This window comes from Myotis brandtii, unplaced genomic scaffold, assembly GCF_000412655.1.
Source record: "Myotis brandtii unplaced genomic scaffold, ASM41265v1 scaffold266, whole genome shotgun sequence".
NCBI classification, from domain to species: Eukaryota; Metazoa; Chordata; class Mammalia; order Chiroptera; family Vespertilionidae; genus Myotis; species Myotis brandtii.
Window position 1 is genome coordinate 12,697,829 of NW_005360124.1, and position 17,262 is coordinate 12,715,090.

The window sequence follows — 17,262 nt, forward strand, 5'->3', positions numbered from 1 at the left end:
GGGTATCTACCTGTCGGTGCCCCCGGGCGATTCCAGTGCACAGCAGGACTGAGACCACCACCAAAGGAAACGGTGCCTGGTGGCTGAAATGAAACCCGTTGTATCTGGGAAAGATGATCAGATTTTTACTAAGAATGAGTGTCTTTAGAAAACTGCTACCTGATAAGGCAGAGGTGAGATTAAGGGCTAAATGTTTCTTACGAGCAAGGAACCTGCCAAGGACGTTTTAAATAGGGCAACGAACAGGGACAGAGCACAGTGGAAGCTGTGCACTTTTGGAAGCTTTTTTTATGGCCATATTCTTGTAACAAGCCTCTCCGCAGCCCTGGACCACGAAGGTGGATGAGGAGACTGGAGCTCGGAAATGGTAGAAGAGCCGCCCAGGGTCACCCCTTCAGGAGACTCCAGAGCCTGGGCTCTTTCAAGTTCATCCCAGAGTCTCCAGGAAACCTTCTCTGGTTCGTGCTCCTGGGCCCTGAAGGTGAACAGGAAACCCAAACAGATTGTGCAGAACATGATCCTACAAATAGGCCTGAAGAACTCATCCGAGGGGGGTTGATATGCCCTTGACAAAGCGCGATTGGCCTCTGTGCACTGGGAAAGCTGTGTGAGCCCTTTTCCTGGGCACATGGTGGTAGCGTTGCTGCCCCTAAAGGGGGGGAGCAAGGCAAGGATACCCTGCCCAGCAGCTGAGCACTGGGTCAGCCTGAGGGTGGGTTTGGAATCTCATTAAGAAAGCAAATGGCCCAGCTGGTGTAGCTCAGTAGTTGAGTGTTGACCTATGAACCAGGAAGTCACGGTTCGATTCCCGGGTTGTAGACTCAGTCTCTAGTAGGGGGTGTAGAGGAGGCAGCCAGTCGATGATTTTCATCACTGATGTTTCTCTCTCTCTCCCTCTCCCGTCCTCTCTCTGAAATCAATAAAAACATAGATATTTCTTCACTTTTAAGAAATGCCCAGGTCCACCTGCCTCCCACCCACTTCTGTAATTTTCTACAGCAGGTGACATCCCATGGTACAACCATATCCATGTTGACAAAATATAGGGTGTCACAAAAATGTATATTTACACTTTGAATAATTATAAAGTCAGTGTTTATTACACTACATCTCCTTTTCAAAACTGAGCCATCAGCCTTTAAAGCATGTACACATTTTTGGGGACACCCTGTCGTTTAGAGAGTCTCCTTTCTGACTCCTGGCCCGGGTTGTAGACTCAGTCTCTAGTAGCGGGTGTATAGGAAGCAGCCAGTCGATGATTTTCATCACTGATGTTTCTATCTCTCTCCCTCTCCCTTCCTCTCTCTGAAATCAATAAAAACATACATATTTCTTCACTTTTAAGAAATGCCCAGGTCCACCTGCCTCCCACCCACTTCTGTAATTTTCTACAGCAGGTGACATCCCATGGTACAACCATGTCCATGTTCACAAAATATAGGGTTTCACAAAAAATGTATATTTACACTTTGAATAATTATATATAAAGTCAGTGTTTATTACACTATATCTCCTTTTCAAAACTGAGCCATCAGCTGCTAAAGCATGGACACATTTTTGGGGATACCCTGTCGTTTAGAGAGTCTCCTTTCTGACTCCTGGCTCCAGCCCATTTCTGAGAATGGGGACTCCCCAGGGGGGGGGGGGGGGGGGGGGGCACAGCCCCCTCCCGGACGGCAAATCGATTCACTCAGTAGATAACCGGCGCTTGGACAGCAGCCGGGACTGCAATCGGGCCTCTGTTTATGACAGTAACTTGAGAAGCCCTTTCTCAAGGAGAGACCAATGCATGAAGCGGTTGTATTTATAGAAGTTAAATAAATAAACCTCTTCGGAGAGGTCACCATACCCAGCAGGAAATGGGGAGCCTCTATTGTGTGAAAACACTTAACACCACTGGTTATGGAAATTTTTAAATAACATTCATCAATATTTTGCCTGCCTGCCTGCTTACAAGGAAAAAAAAGTTACCAATTGGGGTTAAACATCTAGTGTCTATAAAACTGATTTATACCGAGAATCTAGCAAAGTTGGTCAAACTTAAAAATATCCCAGAAAGAGTATGTATAGAGAGGTGAATAAACCTAGCCATTTTAAAAAAGACAGTGGGCTGCACGCTGAGACGGTGGAATTTCAGAAATGGGGGTGTTTGCCCATGGAGATGTGCTCTCGGGCTCCAGGTACATGGTTCAGGCCCAGCAGTGTCTTCTTCTTCTCCGGTTTTGCTTTAACACCCTCTCCCCACGTTCCTTCCAGAAAATTCTGAATAGCAATGCCCTTGGTGAGAAGCTTGCCTGTTTTCTTCCAACCTACATTGGGCTAGGGGCTGTCTCGGGACTAAAGAGGGACAAATCCAGAGATGCACGTATACCCCCCTGCTAACCGTGACTGTGGAGGAACTGGGGAGAGGAAGGAAAGAAAGGGAGGAGAAGAGAGGGGAAGTGGGGGGAAAGGAGGAGGGGGGATGCCCCACAGGCACAACCCCAAACCCAGGCCCACATGAGTCACTCTCCCTTTCTGCTGCTACAGGAAACTAAATCTGTCTGTTGCCTCCTCTTGGGTCAACCAAGTGCTCACCCACGGCCTCAAGGGCCAAGGAAGTCAGTCTTCTTGTTGAAGGGCTTTTCTCTATCAAACCAGGAAACGCCAGGCAGTTTACCGCCTTCCCATGAGCCCTGAGATCGGGCTAAGGTTCTTAGCAAACGTGTCCTAACGTGCACAAAGAATATGGGTTTTGTGGCTGTCTCTATGGCCCCTGTAATTCTGGGCTCATTTCCTAAGAGACTAAGGAGGCTGTCTTGGCCCCTGAAGCTTCAAGCGTTGAGTTCCTCAGCCACCCCAGCCCATCTGACCCGCCAGCAGCCTCCCCCTCTGGCTCTGTGGTCATCTCTACCTCCACCTAGGGGGGTGGCCAGGCGGGGCCTAAAGGTGGGGTTTAGGTACGACTCCAACACAAGGAACAGAGCATTAACAGCATCTGGCGGTAGCTCCCCCGTGGCGACCTGTTCCAGGGTCATGCATGGCTGCCCCAAGCAATAGAAAATGGATTTCCGCCCAGGCCGGTTTGGCTCAGTGGATGGAGCATCGGCCTGTGGACTGAAGGGTCCCAGGTTCGATTCCGGTCAAGGGCACATGCCTGGGTTGTGGGCTCGATCCCCAGTAGGGGGAGTGCAGGAGGCAGCCAATCAATGATTCTCTCTCATCATTGATGTTTCTATCTCTATCCCTCTCCCTTCCTCTCTAAAAATCAATAAAAATATATTTTTAAAAATGGATTTCCAAAAACCATGCCTGGCACCAAATTTGACAACCTTCCACCTGTACCTCAGAGATTAAAAATTAAAAATTCCTGGGCCTCTGAATATCAAGCTAAAGACATTCGTCTTTCTGTAGAATTCAGAGATTCTCTTTGGAAGCTTAAGTATAGTTTTGTTTATCCTCTAAGTTCAGTTAATGGATTTCCAAAAACCATGCCTGGCACCAATTTTGACAACCTTTCACCTGTCCCTCAGAGATTAAAAATTAAAAATTCCTGGGCCTCTGAATATCAAGCTAAAGACATTCGTCTTTCTGTAGAATTCAGAGATTCTCTTTGGAAGCTTAAGTATAGTTTTGTTTATCCTCTAAGTTCAGTTTAGGATCACCTTGTCCAGGACGCCAACCCTGACTCTTCCTTCAAGCTCCCTGCGGCCCACCCAGGGCAGGGTCCTCCTCGGTGCACGTAAGTCCTCTCCTCTGAGCACTACTTCCTGGGTCCTAACCACACTCACTCCACAGGGCCTGGGCTGTGAGTTCCTCCACATGCAGAGGGGATGGGTCTCACTCATTTTGAATCTCAATAACCCAGCACAGTGATTAGTTAGTAAGCAGCAGAGAAGGGATTAAGTGTTTGTTGAATGAATAAAGTCATTTCTTAGAGAGTTACAATTCTAGCGCTTGGTAACAATCAGAGGAAGGTTTGCAGCATTTCATTCTTCAAATAACAATTCCTGAGAGTTAAGAAACAGATAATCAGGCCTAGCTGGTTTGGCTCAGTGGATAGAGGGTCAGTCTGTGGACCGAAGTTTCCCAGGTCAAGGGCACATACCTGGGTTGCAGGCTCCTCCCCAACCCCGGCCCTGGTCGGGTTTCGTGCAAGAGGCAACCAATGTGTTTCTCTCACATCAATATTTCTCTCTGTCTTTCCCTCTCTCTTCCACTCTCCCTAAAAATCAATGGAAAAATATCCTCGGGTGAGGATTTAAAAATATATATATATAAAAAATAAAATAAAAATAAAAAAGAAACAAATTTGGAGCTAGAATTTGAAAATGATAGTAAGCCTAGTGTCTACGTTTTCTAGACCAGAGAGAAGTAATTAATAATTCACCATTTTTTAATGGCTGGGAAGAACTGCATGATTTGGGGGCCTGCTGATGGTGTTATAATGAACACCAATTTGGCCTAACTGAGCGCGTTTCCAGGGCAACGCAGCTCTCAATCATGTCAAATTACAGCTGTTATCTCCCTGGGTGTCAGTTTTCCTGGGAAGCTAATTGAAATTGAAAAAGTATATCCTTAGGTCAAGGTCTGACTTTTCTTTGGTTTCATGCAGTTTATCAGAGAGAGAGAGAGAGAGAGAGAGAGAGAGAGAGAGAGAGAGAGAAGGAAAGAAATTTTAAAATCCCCCCAAATAACACAATCTGCCCAGATTTAGGAGAAACGTCCAGGGCTCCAGTCCTCAAACCTAAGAGCACCCCTCAGAGAACCAGGTTGGGTGGGGGCTTAGAAACGGCACCTGCGGTTCATCCGGGGTGTGCACGAGTAGAACGTGGCGAAATAGGAAGGGGGCGGCACCGGCGGCACGAAGTCGTCGGGGTCTGGGATGCGTCCCTGTTCTTCCACTTCCTCGGCAGAAATCTGGGATTCATCCTAATGAAGCAACACCGCATTAGTCAGCCGCCTGCACCCCTGAGGCTCGGGGAGAAAAGCAACCCGCACAGAAAAGGCCCAGGCGGTTCTGCAGAATCACAGTGGCGGTGCCACCTCGCGGGGACTTACGCTGCAGGACCTCCTGGCGGCAAAGATCTGGACGTAGCGCAGGGCGGCGGCCACCAAGCAGACGGTGGTGGTCAGGGCGTTCAGGGCACACAGGGCAAAAAGGACTTTCTAGACAAGGAAACAGAGACGTCACTGAGCACTTTAAAGCAGGTGACCAGAATGCAATATAAAAACTTTTAACCATAACTAATAACACTGTCCTGTCCCAGTAAGATAATTCTCATTAGAAAAGTCATGTAAAGGAATTACATGGTAAAGGCCCCCCCCAAAATGCTAGTGATGCCCAGCCAGGTGGCTCAGTTGGTTGGAGCATCGCACACCCAAAACATTCTGGGTCCGATTTCCCAGTCAGGGCACGTACCTAGGTTGCAGGTTTTATCCCTAGTAGGGATGAGTCCAGAGGAAACCAATCAATGTTTCTCTCTCTCTTTCTCTCTCTCTTTTCCTCTCTCTCTAAAATCAGTAAACATATCCTCAGGTGAGGACTTTTTTAATGCTGGTAATTATGATGATTCACGCAATGGTGTGTACTTCTTAGTTTAAAAACTTATCTTAGAAGCTTCTTGTCCCAGAAAGGCCAGATGCTGCACTATTTCTCTCTGCAAGCATCAGGACACTGCCTGGAAACATTCCCTCCAGGAAAGCAGTGAGTTTCTCTTCTGAAGTTGGAGTTTCCCGTGACATCAATTCCCAGCCTCCCCCTCCCACAGCCTTGCGCCAGGACAGCTTGCTGCTGCATCTGTGGCCACTGATTCTATTTCAGGAGCTACTGGCAGAGCTGCCCAGGGCACACAACTGGGACAAGGGAGGGGGCAGGCCGCCCGAGTGTAAACAGGGCTTCTCTCCTCTAAACACACATCTCAGAATAGCAGCAAAGGCGATTCCAAGTTTCTGTTGCCACAGTCCTGGCTCCTTAGTGGGGCTTTCCCTAAGCTAAGTCCTGGCTCAGGAAGTTTGGGGGTGACTCAGCTACCAAAACTCCAGAAGCCAAAGAAAGGAGCCGTTTTTACATCCTGCATAATCCAGAGAGCTGGCAGCTTCTTCCTCTGCTCGGAGATTCCTCCTCCCCCCGAAATAAACTCCAAACAAAGGCCTAACTAAAGAAAGCCATGAGAGGCAGACTATCCAAAAGCTAGCACCTCCTAGTTCACCAACTGATGTTGTCACTCCCTGGGCTGATGGGCCTTCAGCCAGGACACCATTTTTATCCAACTCCCTAATAAAGGTTAATTTTGTATTTGTCTTCAACTGGGATCATTTGGTTTTAATCTCTTTTGCTTATTATAGTTGTTGCCTATGAAACGAGAGGTAAAGTGCTTGAATTTCTCCTGTGTCTTCTGGCCAGTATCTCTCCTAAGTGTGTGTCCCAGAACGATAGCACTCAACAGCCCACAAGACTCATACCGACCTAGGAGCATCAGAACAATGGCAAATGGGCAAGCAATTTAAAGGGCTTGCTAAAAGCTATATCATATGTGTATATGTATATGCATATGTATATGTATATGCATATGTATATGTATATGTGTGTGTGTGTATATATATATACATACACACACACACACACACACACACACACACACACACTCCTTTACATTTTTTTTACTATTTTATAATTCTTGAACACAAAGGAAGCCGTCCTTACACAATGTAAGAGACACACCATATGTGACTCTTTCTATGTTCAATTCTGTCTCCAAGTCACCGATGAGGGGTTGTTCACATAGCTTTCAGCAGCATAGCTATTTGAGGGAGGTAACAAGGAACTTTGCTTTTTCAGGGCTCTATAGTGTTTTCATTGCTGGGCTATGGAATTCATTCAAAATACCTTAAGTAGAAGGTGAACCGCGCTACAAGGCTGAACTGGGAAGAGTTTCAAGACATTTTCTTTGTCTGTGCATTTGGCTGGTTGAAATTCTTCACAACAGAAGCAAATCTTGCCTTCACCTAAGTCCACCTTCAGGGGGGAAAGGCAGAATAATACTTTCGTTATTAATAAAAAAAAATACACAGGCAACACCATGGAGCACCAATCCTACAGAATGAGATAAGGCAGGGTTTAGGGTCAGGCAGAGTCTGTATCAGTCAGGACAGGCTCTGGTGTGCTGTGCTAACAACCAGCCCCCAATTTCCAGTGGCTTAACCAAACAAGGTTATTTCTTGAATATGCTACATGTCCATTTAGGTCATCAGGGGACTCTGCTCACCAAATTAACTTAGAGACCCAGGTTGGTAGAGTATCTACCATCTCAGGATTAATCACTGCTGTGCCAGAGAAATGGAGAACACGAGATAAATTGCACATTGGCACTTAAAGTAGGGTTGTCAGATAAAATGCAAGACACCCAGTTAAATTTGAAAAAAATAATAGACCATTTTTTAGCATAAGTATGCCCTAAATATTGCATGAGACATGTTTATAGTATAAGCTATTAGCTGTTTATTTTAAATTTCAATTTAATTAATGTTCTGTCCTGTATTTTTATTTGCTAAATCTGGCAACCCTAGCATAAATCTTTCTCTTGGCAATGACACTCAACCCTTTACCTAATTTGTCCCCACCGAACTCCAAGACGGCAAGGAAGCTCAGTCTACCGTGTGCCTATAACAAGCAGATGGTACATTTTGGTGAACAGCAGCCCTAAACCATGTGTACTTAAAGAGATCTCTTAGTTCATATCTTCAATATTTTATTTATTTGAAGTGATAACTTCAATAATCAGAAAAAAAAATTGTTCTTATTGAATTAAGATTTTTACCCTCTAGGCATAGTAATAAATTTCATGGTAGTTTTGAAAATTGGGAAAAACTTGACTAGGAAGCTAAAGGAAAAATTCCACTACTGGATTACACAACATTTTTTTGGTTTGGTTATAGTTTTTCTTTTTTTGCAAATTTATATACACACAAAATTTGCATACACAAATGTTAAGCATACCATTCAAGGAATTTGGAGCAATGCATACACCTGAGTAACCCAAACCCTATCAACATAGAGAACATGACCATGAGAGTACGCCCCTTCCCCATCAATCCCTGCCCACACCCTTCTAAAGGCAACCAAGGTTTTGATTTTTTTTTCCTACATAGATTAGTTTTGCCTCTTCCAGAACTCCATGGATTCCTTGTCCTTAAACTACATGGCAAGGGTGCATTATTATATCAAACACTGATGCCCAGATTTTAACGTAAATGCTGCCTGTGATACAAAGGATTACAACCAAAGTTACCTTGATGGACTCCATCATCTGTCCATTCATTCCCATTTGGTTTCTTTCCTTCCCTAGTTTGTCCACAGAGATTATCTCAGCAATGCCCTCACACCCGAGTCCACACCCCACCTCCCTCACACACACACACACACACACACACACACACAGAGGCACTAAGCTGTCTGTATTGGAATTCTTCTTCCATATCACATTGTTGAAGATGCATCCTAGATTCTTGCCTTCGAAGGGAAAAACCACTGTGGCTCTTCGGACAGGATTTCTCTAGGCTACGTCTAGGTGGGTTGGAACTTTCCTTTCCTCTTGAGGATCACTGGCTGTCTCTTGGCGCCTCTCCCATAATTAAATTCTGCAGGTAAATATTACTCTCAATGGTCTTCCTCCTTTAAAGTCTCCAGCTGGAAGCTTCCTGTTTCAGTGCAGGCAGCACTGTTTAGTAGTAACCAACAAGCAGCCAACAGAGATGATACATTCTGTGTGCGTCTCCACTCTGCCCATGCACACAAGGCCCTTTCCTCCCCAAGCAGGACCCAAGCTCACTTTTTCCAACATGACACAGTGCAATTTCTATTTCTTGTACTTCTGCAATTCTCAAGATCTTATCGAAGGATTCTGCCTCCCTCAGGTAAGACGAGGTGTCATTTTATCAAGTACTCCCTTCCCACAAGTCCATCCTTGATATAAGGCATTCCGTTAAGAGAGAAACCAGGCCTGTGTGGGCTACACACACGGCTGCATTATTCACACAACACCCGACATTCAAATATACAGAAACCTTTGGGGTGAGCCAGTGTGGATGGTAAAATTTTCCAGATGTATGAAGGTTAATCCCTTTATAAACAAGACTATTTGAAAGTTTAATCGTTCTGCAAATAATAATGAACATCAATGACTGTGCCCAGCTGATACAAGAAGCCCGAAGGCTCTGTGCAAAATGATTCCAGACAACTGTGCATTTTGTATTCTGTGTTCTCCCTGGTCCTGATCCTTCACCTCCCCTCCTAATCCCATGTCTGCCCAAGGTTTCTAAAAACGTACTCTAACTTCTCCTCAATCTCTTTGACCTGCACACAAACCTGGTCAAGTCTCCCCAAGCCTCAGTGAACAACATCCATCCTTCAACCTTGACACCGGCTGTTAGATCTACTCCTTCCCGCCATCACCCAGTACTGTGGTTCTCAGCCCTCACTGAACATCAGCATCTTCTGGGAAGATGACTAAAAAGTGGCAATGCATCTTCAGCAACTAAGGAACTGCCAACGAAAGTAAGGAGGAGATCTACTTCAGTCCCAGGAGACTGGCAAAAAATGAAAGACACTTGTTGCTGGAGGAGGGCCACTGGAGAAATGGGAGCTGAAGCCCTTTATTACAGGAACTGCTATATATTTTAAATTAAAAATATTTATTTAGGAAGTTTTTTTATGAAGTTAGACATACATTTATTTCATAACCTAGCAGTTCTACCTCTGTTTGTGTGTATATATATATTTACTCAAGAGAAATAAAACCAGGTCCACAAAAAAAAATAACTAGACAAAAATATTTATAATAGCTTTGTTCATAATGCTCCCAACTGGAAACAACCCAAATGTCCATCAACGGGAGAGTGGATAAAATAAGTTGTAGTGTTTTTATACAGTGACATACTGCTCTGGGAAAATAAAGGATAAATCTCAAAATTTTTCATATTGAGCAAAATAAGTTAGACACAAAAAGGCGCATATTGTATGACTCCATTTATAGTAAGTTCCAGAACAGGCAAAACTAATCTGTGGAAGACACTGGAGCAATGGCTGCCTAAGAGAGAGTAGAGGCTGCCTGAGGAGACCACAGGACTTCCTGGGGCACTAAAATAAATGTTCTGGATCCTGATGGGGTGTATACACGAGCGTGTTTGTTAAGATGAATATGTATGCACTGATCAAAACCCAATGAACTGCACACATAAGATCTGTGCATTTCAGTGTCTGTAAATTGTACCTCAATTTTAAAAAAATAGTGAATGCCGTAACTGGTTTGGCTCAGTGGATGGAGCGTCGGCCTGCGGACTGAAGGGTCCCGGGTTCGATTCCGGTCAAGGGCATGTGCCTTCGTTGCGGGCACATCCCCAGTAGGGGCTGTGCAGGAAGCAGCTGATTGATGTTTCTCTCTCATCGATGTTTCTAACTCTCTATCCCTCTTCCTTCCTCTTTGTAAAAAAATCAATGAAGTATATTTTTAAAAAAATAAAATAAAAAAATAGTGAATAAAGTCATCAAATGGTCATATGTGTAACAAAATATAAAACAAGCAGAACAACCGCTGTCCTGGGAACCTGCCCCACTCAGGAAAAGCCCACAGGGACAGGCAGCACTGCTTCTAGTGGCCGAAGCCAGACCACCACAGACAAGAAAACAGTGAACTAATCTGCTCCTCTCTCCGTCTCCTATATCTTTAAGTGAGAGAAAAACAATATGCAGGCGAGTAGATACAATATATCCCATTTTTGAAAAGTACATTTTGAATAACCCCACCCCATACACATGTATGCAATGGGCATGAGAACATGAAAGGGAACTTCCCGGCTTGTTGCCATGGACTTGGGGTGGCGGGTGTGGGTGGAGAGGGAAGGAGGAAGGAGAGCACCTCCCTCCCCGCAAAGCCTTCATCTGTCAAGTAGCCTCACTAATGAAAAACAATTATAAGTCTCCACTGATGGAAAATTGTGTGTTTTATGCATAGAATGACGGCAAAATAAAGTTAATCAAGCAGTTCACTGTAACATCCCTGAATAGTAAGATTTCAAATTTTTTTTTTACATTCTGTCTTATATTTTAATGGATTGTTCAACTTTTTTATAATTATATCATCTGAAACAATCACAAGAGTTGGTTTTGTGGTGAGAAAAATGCCTCAAATTAAACATACACTGAAAAGCTTTAAAAAATACTCATGCCCAGACTCCCACTCCGGGGCAACTGAGAATCTCTGGATGTGGGATCCAAGTTTGGGTATTTTTTAAAGTTCCCCCAGGTTATTCTACTGGGCCAGGGTCGAGAACCACAAAACTTCTCAGAAAAGTCAACCATCTGTACTCTTAACCCCTACAGTGTAGCTTCTGTTTTCTCCAGAGCTACCAGTGATGGAACCACGAGGCTGACTTCTCACCACTGTCCTCCCAACCTGGTTTCTACCCACTCCCTCTACTGGTTCATTGTTCAAGGTCCATCTCAAATGTCTATATTCGGGTGGCCCTCCCCATCTTCCCATGGGTGCAAGCCCTTCTTTTGCATCCCCTAGAACGGTGTCTCACTGATGGCTGAACATCTACCCTGCTCTGCAGTTGGGCGTCTATTCATTCCCTCCGTGAACACGGATCAAGCATTTGCATGTGAATCCTACTCCTCTTGCTCTTGATTAAACTCCAGGTCAGAAGCGATGTCTGACTTTTCTTTCTACTCTCTGCAGCCTCTAGCTGCAGCCTCTAGCATGGTGTCTGGCATGTAACAGATGCTACAATCTTACCCAATTGTCTTTCCATATATTATGACTTTTCACTTCCAGCTTGTATCTACTCTGCTTTCCCCTTCTAATTTGCTGTGTGATTGGTAATGAGAAAATTAAGCTTTGTTCAAAAATTTTTTTTCTGGGAACTCTCTATCTAAAGGAATGTTTAGGAGGCTGCTGAAAACTCCCAAGGAAATAGAAAACCATGGAAATCCCCACTGGAAAAAGAGAGAAGACACGTGTATGAATATCTTTATCCCCAAAAAGAAAAGAATACATGCCTACGAGTGTACAGCTAGGACATTCTGGAAGATGATCTTGTGGGGGGGCCAGGGACTATTTCCTGAAGGAGAAAATCTTTGAATGAGGCTTTAGAAGACTGATGACACTTGGATGAACGGGGAAGTAAGGGGTAGGGAATTTGAGGGAGAGAGGCAGCATAGCTAGAAACAGGAAGTAGGGCAGGAGCCTGGGTAATGACCTGCAGGCTCTGGCTCAAGTATAGGGACTGAACGGCTGCAGGGAGCAGGAAGGATGAGAGTGAATCGCAGAGGGTCTTCAAAATCAGAAAAGGCTGTGAGCCTGCAACCCCACAACTTAAGGTTATTGAATAATTACATAACAAAAATCCAAAGGGCTGTTCAGCGGGAGCAGCAGGCTTATAGTGGTTCCCTAGGAGCTTTCCTGTTTAGGAAGGTCGTGAATTTCCCTGCGAGGGACTAAGCACAGCCTTTGGAGGATGTGGCCCTTCTTTGCTTGTATCTGGCTGGTTTCAAAAGCCTGAGAGGGTGAGACTGCCTGGTAACCAAGTTCCAAATAGATGAGATTTAATACAACTTCTAAAAAAGTCCTTGTATTTGCTTTGCTTCATGTCACAGGGAGACATTTGTTACTACAAAGTCCTTTTGAAAAGTTCAGAGATGACGAGCAATTTCACTTGTGGGTATAGACCCCAAAGAATTGAAGGCAGGGTTTCATACAGATATTTGTCATCCTTTTTCCATAGCAACATTATTCACAATAGCCCAAAGGAGGAAGCAACCAAGTCATCCATCGATGAATGAGTGGATAACCAAAACGTGCCATATACATAGAGTGGAATATTATTCACACTTAAAAAGAAAGAAAATTCTGACACATAGTAAGTACAATATGGATAAACTTTAAGATTACTGTGTTAAGTGAAATAAGCCAATCAAAAAATACTGTATGATTCCACTCCTATGAGGTACTTGAAGTAGTTAAATTCATAGAAAGTAGAATGGTGACTGCCAGGGGCTGGGGGTGGGGGCCAAGAAGAACGGGGAGTTACTGTTTCATGGGAAAAGTGCTTCAGTCTTGCAAGATGAAAAGAGGTCTGGAGATTAGTGGAACAACAGTGTAAATGTACGTAACACTACTGAGTGGTTAGGATGGTAAATTTTATGTCATGTGTATTTTACCACAATTAAAAGTTATTAAAAAATTCAGAGATGGTATAGTTCCACAAACTCTTATACTCAATTCTGAAACCTTAAAAGTTTCTAGTATAGCCGCTGTCCCAGATTCCACTGGGGCGCTATAGAATAAATAGTCTATACATCACATTTATCTTCTAAAAACTGGGAAAACTCTGAAATCTGAAACACACCGGGCCTCCAAAGGTTGTGGATAAAGGCCTGCTGACTTGTATTCTGATAATACCCATTTTTCCTCTTTAGATGAGAGCAGATAGATACTGACAGTAGATACCTAATCCACCAATTAACTAACGATGCACTGTATTACTGGGGTTTGGGGTTCTGCTGGCTGGCCCCTGCCTAGAACAAAATAACTGACAACCTGAGTAAAATAATTAGCAGACAGCTTCCTTTTACCAACCTTGGATTTCACTTTTAAGAGGCTGCCTGGTGCATCCATGTTGCCAGCTACACACTGGCACCCAATGTGAGCCAGACAGGCGGGTCAGCCCAGTGCACAGTGGCGTTTCGGGACTGCTTACCAAATCACACCTGGGCACGCTGGACACGAACTGGGCCCCTTGGCAGCCCAGGATAAACCCAGCGAGATTTAAGAGGACACACACCACAGAGAGCAGCACGAAGAGGTTGACCTGAAATGGCAAGAAAATAGGTAGTTAGAAAAAGATGACAGCTCAGTTCAGAGAGGGTTTTATCTGAAGAAAACAAACTCACATTCTCTTCCTAGAGGAAGCATATTTTTTTAAAAAGTCAGAACCATGGTTTTAGTTTCAAAAACTTCCCCCCACTTTTTAGAATGTTTAAAATGTGCTCAGGAATGCCAGTGCCTTTCAAATGTTCTCAACAATTCCATGTCCCAATTCCCCCCCGCCCCCTTGTCAGATAAGGGAGTTCTGCCCCTATCTTTTATCTGTACAGTGTAATAAGCAATAGTGATTTTCCCCTTGAGCTGTTGTTATTTTTCCTGAGTTTTGCAGAATCAATGATAAGTAGACAAATGGAGAATTCTAGAATATAAATGGAACCCAGGGAAATCAAGAAGCTCAGAGCCATTACTAGCCAGAAATTGTAGTATACAAGTGACAATAAAGATGAGCCATTTTGCAGTTGTGTGTGACACAGGCTGCGCCTCTCCTGATAAGATTGGAATTTCCCTCGGTTGCCCCTCAAACCCTTCACCCAATCAGTGGTCAGACAGAGCGGCACCAGTAACCACTGCTGTATCTACCGCAACATCAGATGCTTTGAAAAGAAAGCACACCACTAATCTTCATAACTAAGGCTTAGCAGCAGCAGATGTAAAATGGGTGAGAGTCCATCACCCAACGCTAGACCCCAAACTTCATCATTAAAATCGTAAGTCCAGCTCATCAAATGACTCCATTTAAAGAGTCAACAGGCAAGCCCCAGACTGGGAGAAAATATATCATACATATGTTGAACAAAGAACCTTTTCCAGAATATACAAATTACTCCTCAGCTCAAAATAAAAAGCAGACAACCCAAAGGGAAAATTGGGCAGGTGCTCTCCCTCCCGGGAGCATGCCTGCCTATGCCTTCCCCTTCCCCTCCCCTTCCCCATCCCTGCCCCAGGCACTTTACCATTAGCTAAAACAAACACAAACAAACAAACAAACAAAACTGGGCAAAAGACTGGAACATGTATTTGACATAAGAAGATACAGGACTGGCCAATAAGAGCATGAAAAGGTGTCAACATCATTAATGATCATGAATGCAAATTAAAACTATAATGAGATACCACTTTACACCAACAAGCATGGTTAAAATAAAAAAGACGGACAACAGTAAGTATTGGTGAGAATGAGGAGCACGTGGACACTCAGACATCGCCTGTCCGGGTATAAAATGTACCACCGCTTTAGAAAACTGTTTTTCAATTGCTTAAGAATTAAATATAAATCTCCCATGCAGAGGAATTCCAAATAATTTATTGGTATACTCCACCCTCAACTCCCTACTCCATAAATGTGGGCTGAAAAGGATCAAGGGGAAGTAACTTTCAAGGGGAGAAACCCGACAAACACAATATCAACCCGGTGACCAGGGTTAACATCACTAATACGTCCTGTTGATGGTATGCACCCTTCATCTGATATGATGAAAATGGCATTCTACCTCTATAGTCTTCCTGCCCAGCATTCATAATAACCTCAGTCTGTTCATGAGAAAAACAGCAGGCAATCTCAACTGAGGCACGTTCTACAAAGTGCCTGACAAGGACTCCTCAAAACAGCGGAGAACATCGAAATCAAGGAAAGTCTAAGAAACGGTTGCAGACATGACAACGAAATGTAACAAGGCATCCTGGGTGGGATCCTGGACAGAGAAAGGACATTAGGTATAAGCTAAGGACACCTGGAGAGTAAACATTTTAGTTGACAATGACGTACCAATATTGGTTCATTAATTGTGACTAATGTACCTTTAGTTCATTAATTGTGTCAATAATAGGGAAAACTGAAAAAGGGGGGAACATCTGTAATACTCTCAACAGTAAAGATCTAAAAAATAATAGGGGAAACTGGGTATGAGGTTATAGGACCACTCTGTACTATCTTTACAAAATTTCTGTAAATCTAAAACTATTCTAAAATATAATTTTAATTTTTAAAAATTCTGAATATATGTACCTACCATATGACCTGCAATTCCACTCCTAGAAATAGACCCAGAGAAAAATATGCAACTGCCCACAAAAGGACTTACAGAAGCTATTAACAGCAGCTTTATTCATATTAGACCAAAAAATAAAAAGAACTCAAATATCCAACAACAGGAGAACAAACTGACAGTGGAATACTTCCAGCAATAACTTGAACCGTGAGTATTTTATGATACTTATATATCAGGCAGCTTGATGCAAAAGGTATTATGTTCTTCAAGTCAGTATTTGGAATTCATCTCAAATCTGACCTTTTGCAATTGTGCCTTCTGTTCATTCCAGATTTCAATTAAATGACCCAATAAAAGAATATTTGTGGGGGTGGGGGAAGAATATTTGTGGAGCTTGAGGCTATCAAGAAGAAACAACATTTTCAATTTGCCTATTCCTACCTGCTAAAAGTCCCTCATAATCCCCATCACATAATAGCCTTAAATAATTATGCCTGTAACTGCTTGGTATTATTCAATGTTTTTTATGAGACAAGATTTCATTCTCTAAATAGGTTGACCTTTCCCACTGCCCAGCACTTTTATTTTGCTTATTTCCCTAGTGCTCCAAGTCCAAGATGCAACTGAAACTCAACTATGCATATTTAAATTAATAAATTATTCCAGTAATCACACGAAGATAGAGTAATTAAAAAATAAATAGCTTTAAAATGATGCATTGAACATGAGCATTTAGTCCTACTAATTCCTGGAAGCACATTAAAATGGCAGTAAAGGGAAAATTTTAAATGCAGAAATCCATAAAAACAGAGCAAATGGGAAAACAGCAACAACATTTTAGAAACTAGAAAGCCATGGGCAAGTGCGAACTGACTCAACAGTCCTGAGAAAAGTGAATCATACAATATCAATGAGAAAAGCCAGAACTTAACAGGATTTACTCCTCAGAATCTCCAAATGTTCTTACAGCTGCATATACTTCTGGAAAAGAAAGTGAGCCTAAAAATAGGACTGTTCAAGAGCCTAAGAAGCAATTAGAAAATGATACAACCACTGTGGAAAACTATTGGCAGTTTCTAATGAAGTTAAACATACACCACCCTATACTCAAGACAAATCAATGTATATGTCCACAAGAAGATGCACAAGAATGTTTGCAGCAGTGGACTGATTCATACTAACCAAAACTTGGAAACAATGCAAAGATCTAAGAATAGAATGGATGAACAGATTATAGTATATTCATAAATTGAATAAAACTCTGTGCTATGGCCTGAATGTTTGTATCCCCCCAAATTCATATGTTGAAATCCTAACCCCAAGATGATGGTATTAGGAGGTGGGGCCTTTGGGAGATGAATGGGATTAGTGAATTTGTGTGTGTGTGTGTGTGTGTGTGTGTGTGTGTG

At 43.2% G+C, this 17,262-nt stretch overlaps 1 protein-coding gene across 2 annotated transcripts in view; it reads right to left on the reverse strand.

Moving 5' to 3' along the window:
* The window catches only part of FAM189A2 (family with sequence similarity 189, member A2), a 60,942-nt gene that overhangs the window by 16,549 nt on the left and 27,131 nt on the right, over positions 1-17,262 (reverse strand). For both annotated transcript variants that reach the window (XM_014541299.1, XM_005868329.2), the window contains exons 3-6: positions 13,738-13,848; positions 6,869-6,997; positions 5,041-5,148; positions 4,778-4,911 (exon numbers count right to left, since the gene is read on the reverse strand). In XM_014541299.1, coding sequence (XP_014396785.1) covers positions 4,778-4,911; positions 5,041-5,148; positions 6,869-6,997; positions 13,738-13,848 — 482 coding nt within the window. The remainder of the gene's footprint in view (positions 1-4,777; positions 4,912-5,040; positions 5,149-6,868; positions 6,998-13,737; positions 13,849-17,262) is intronic.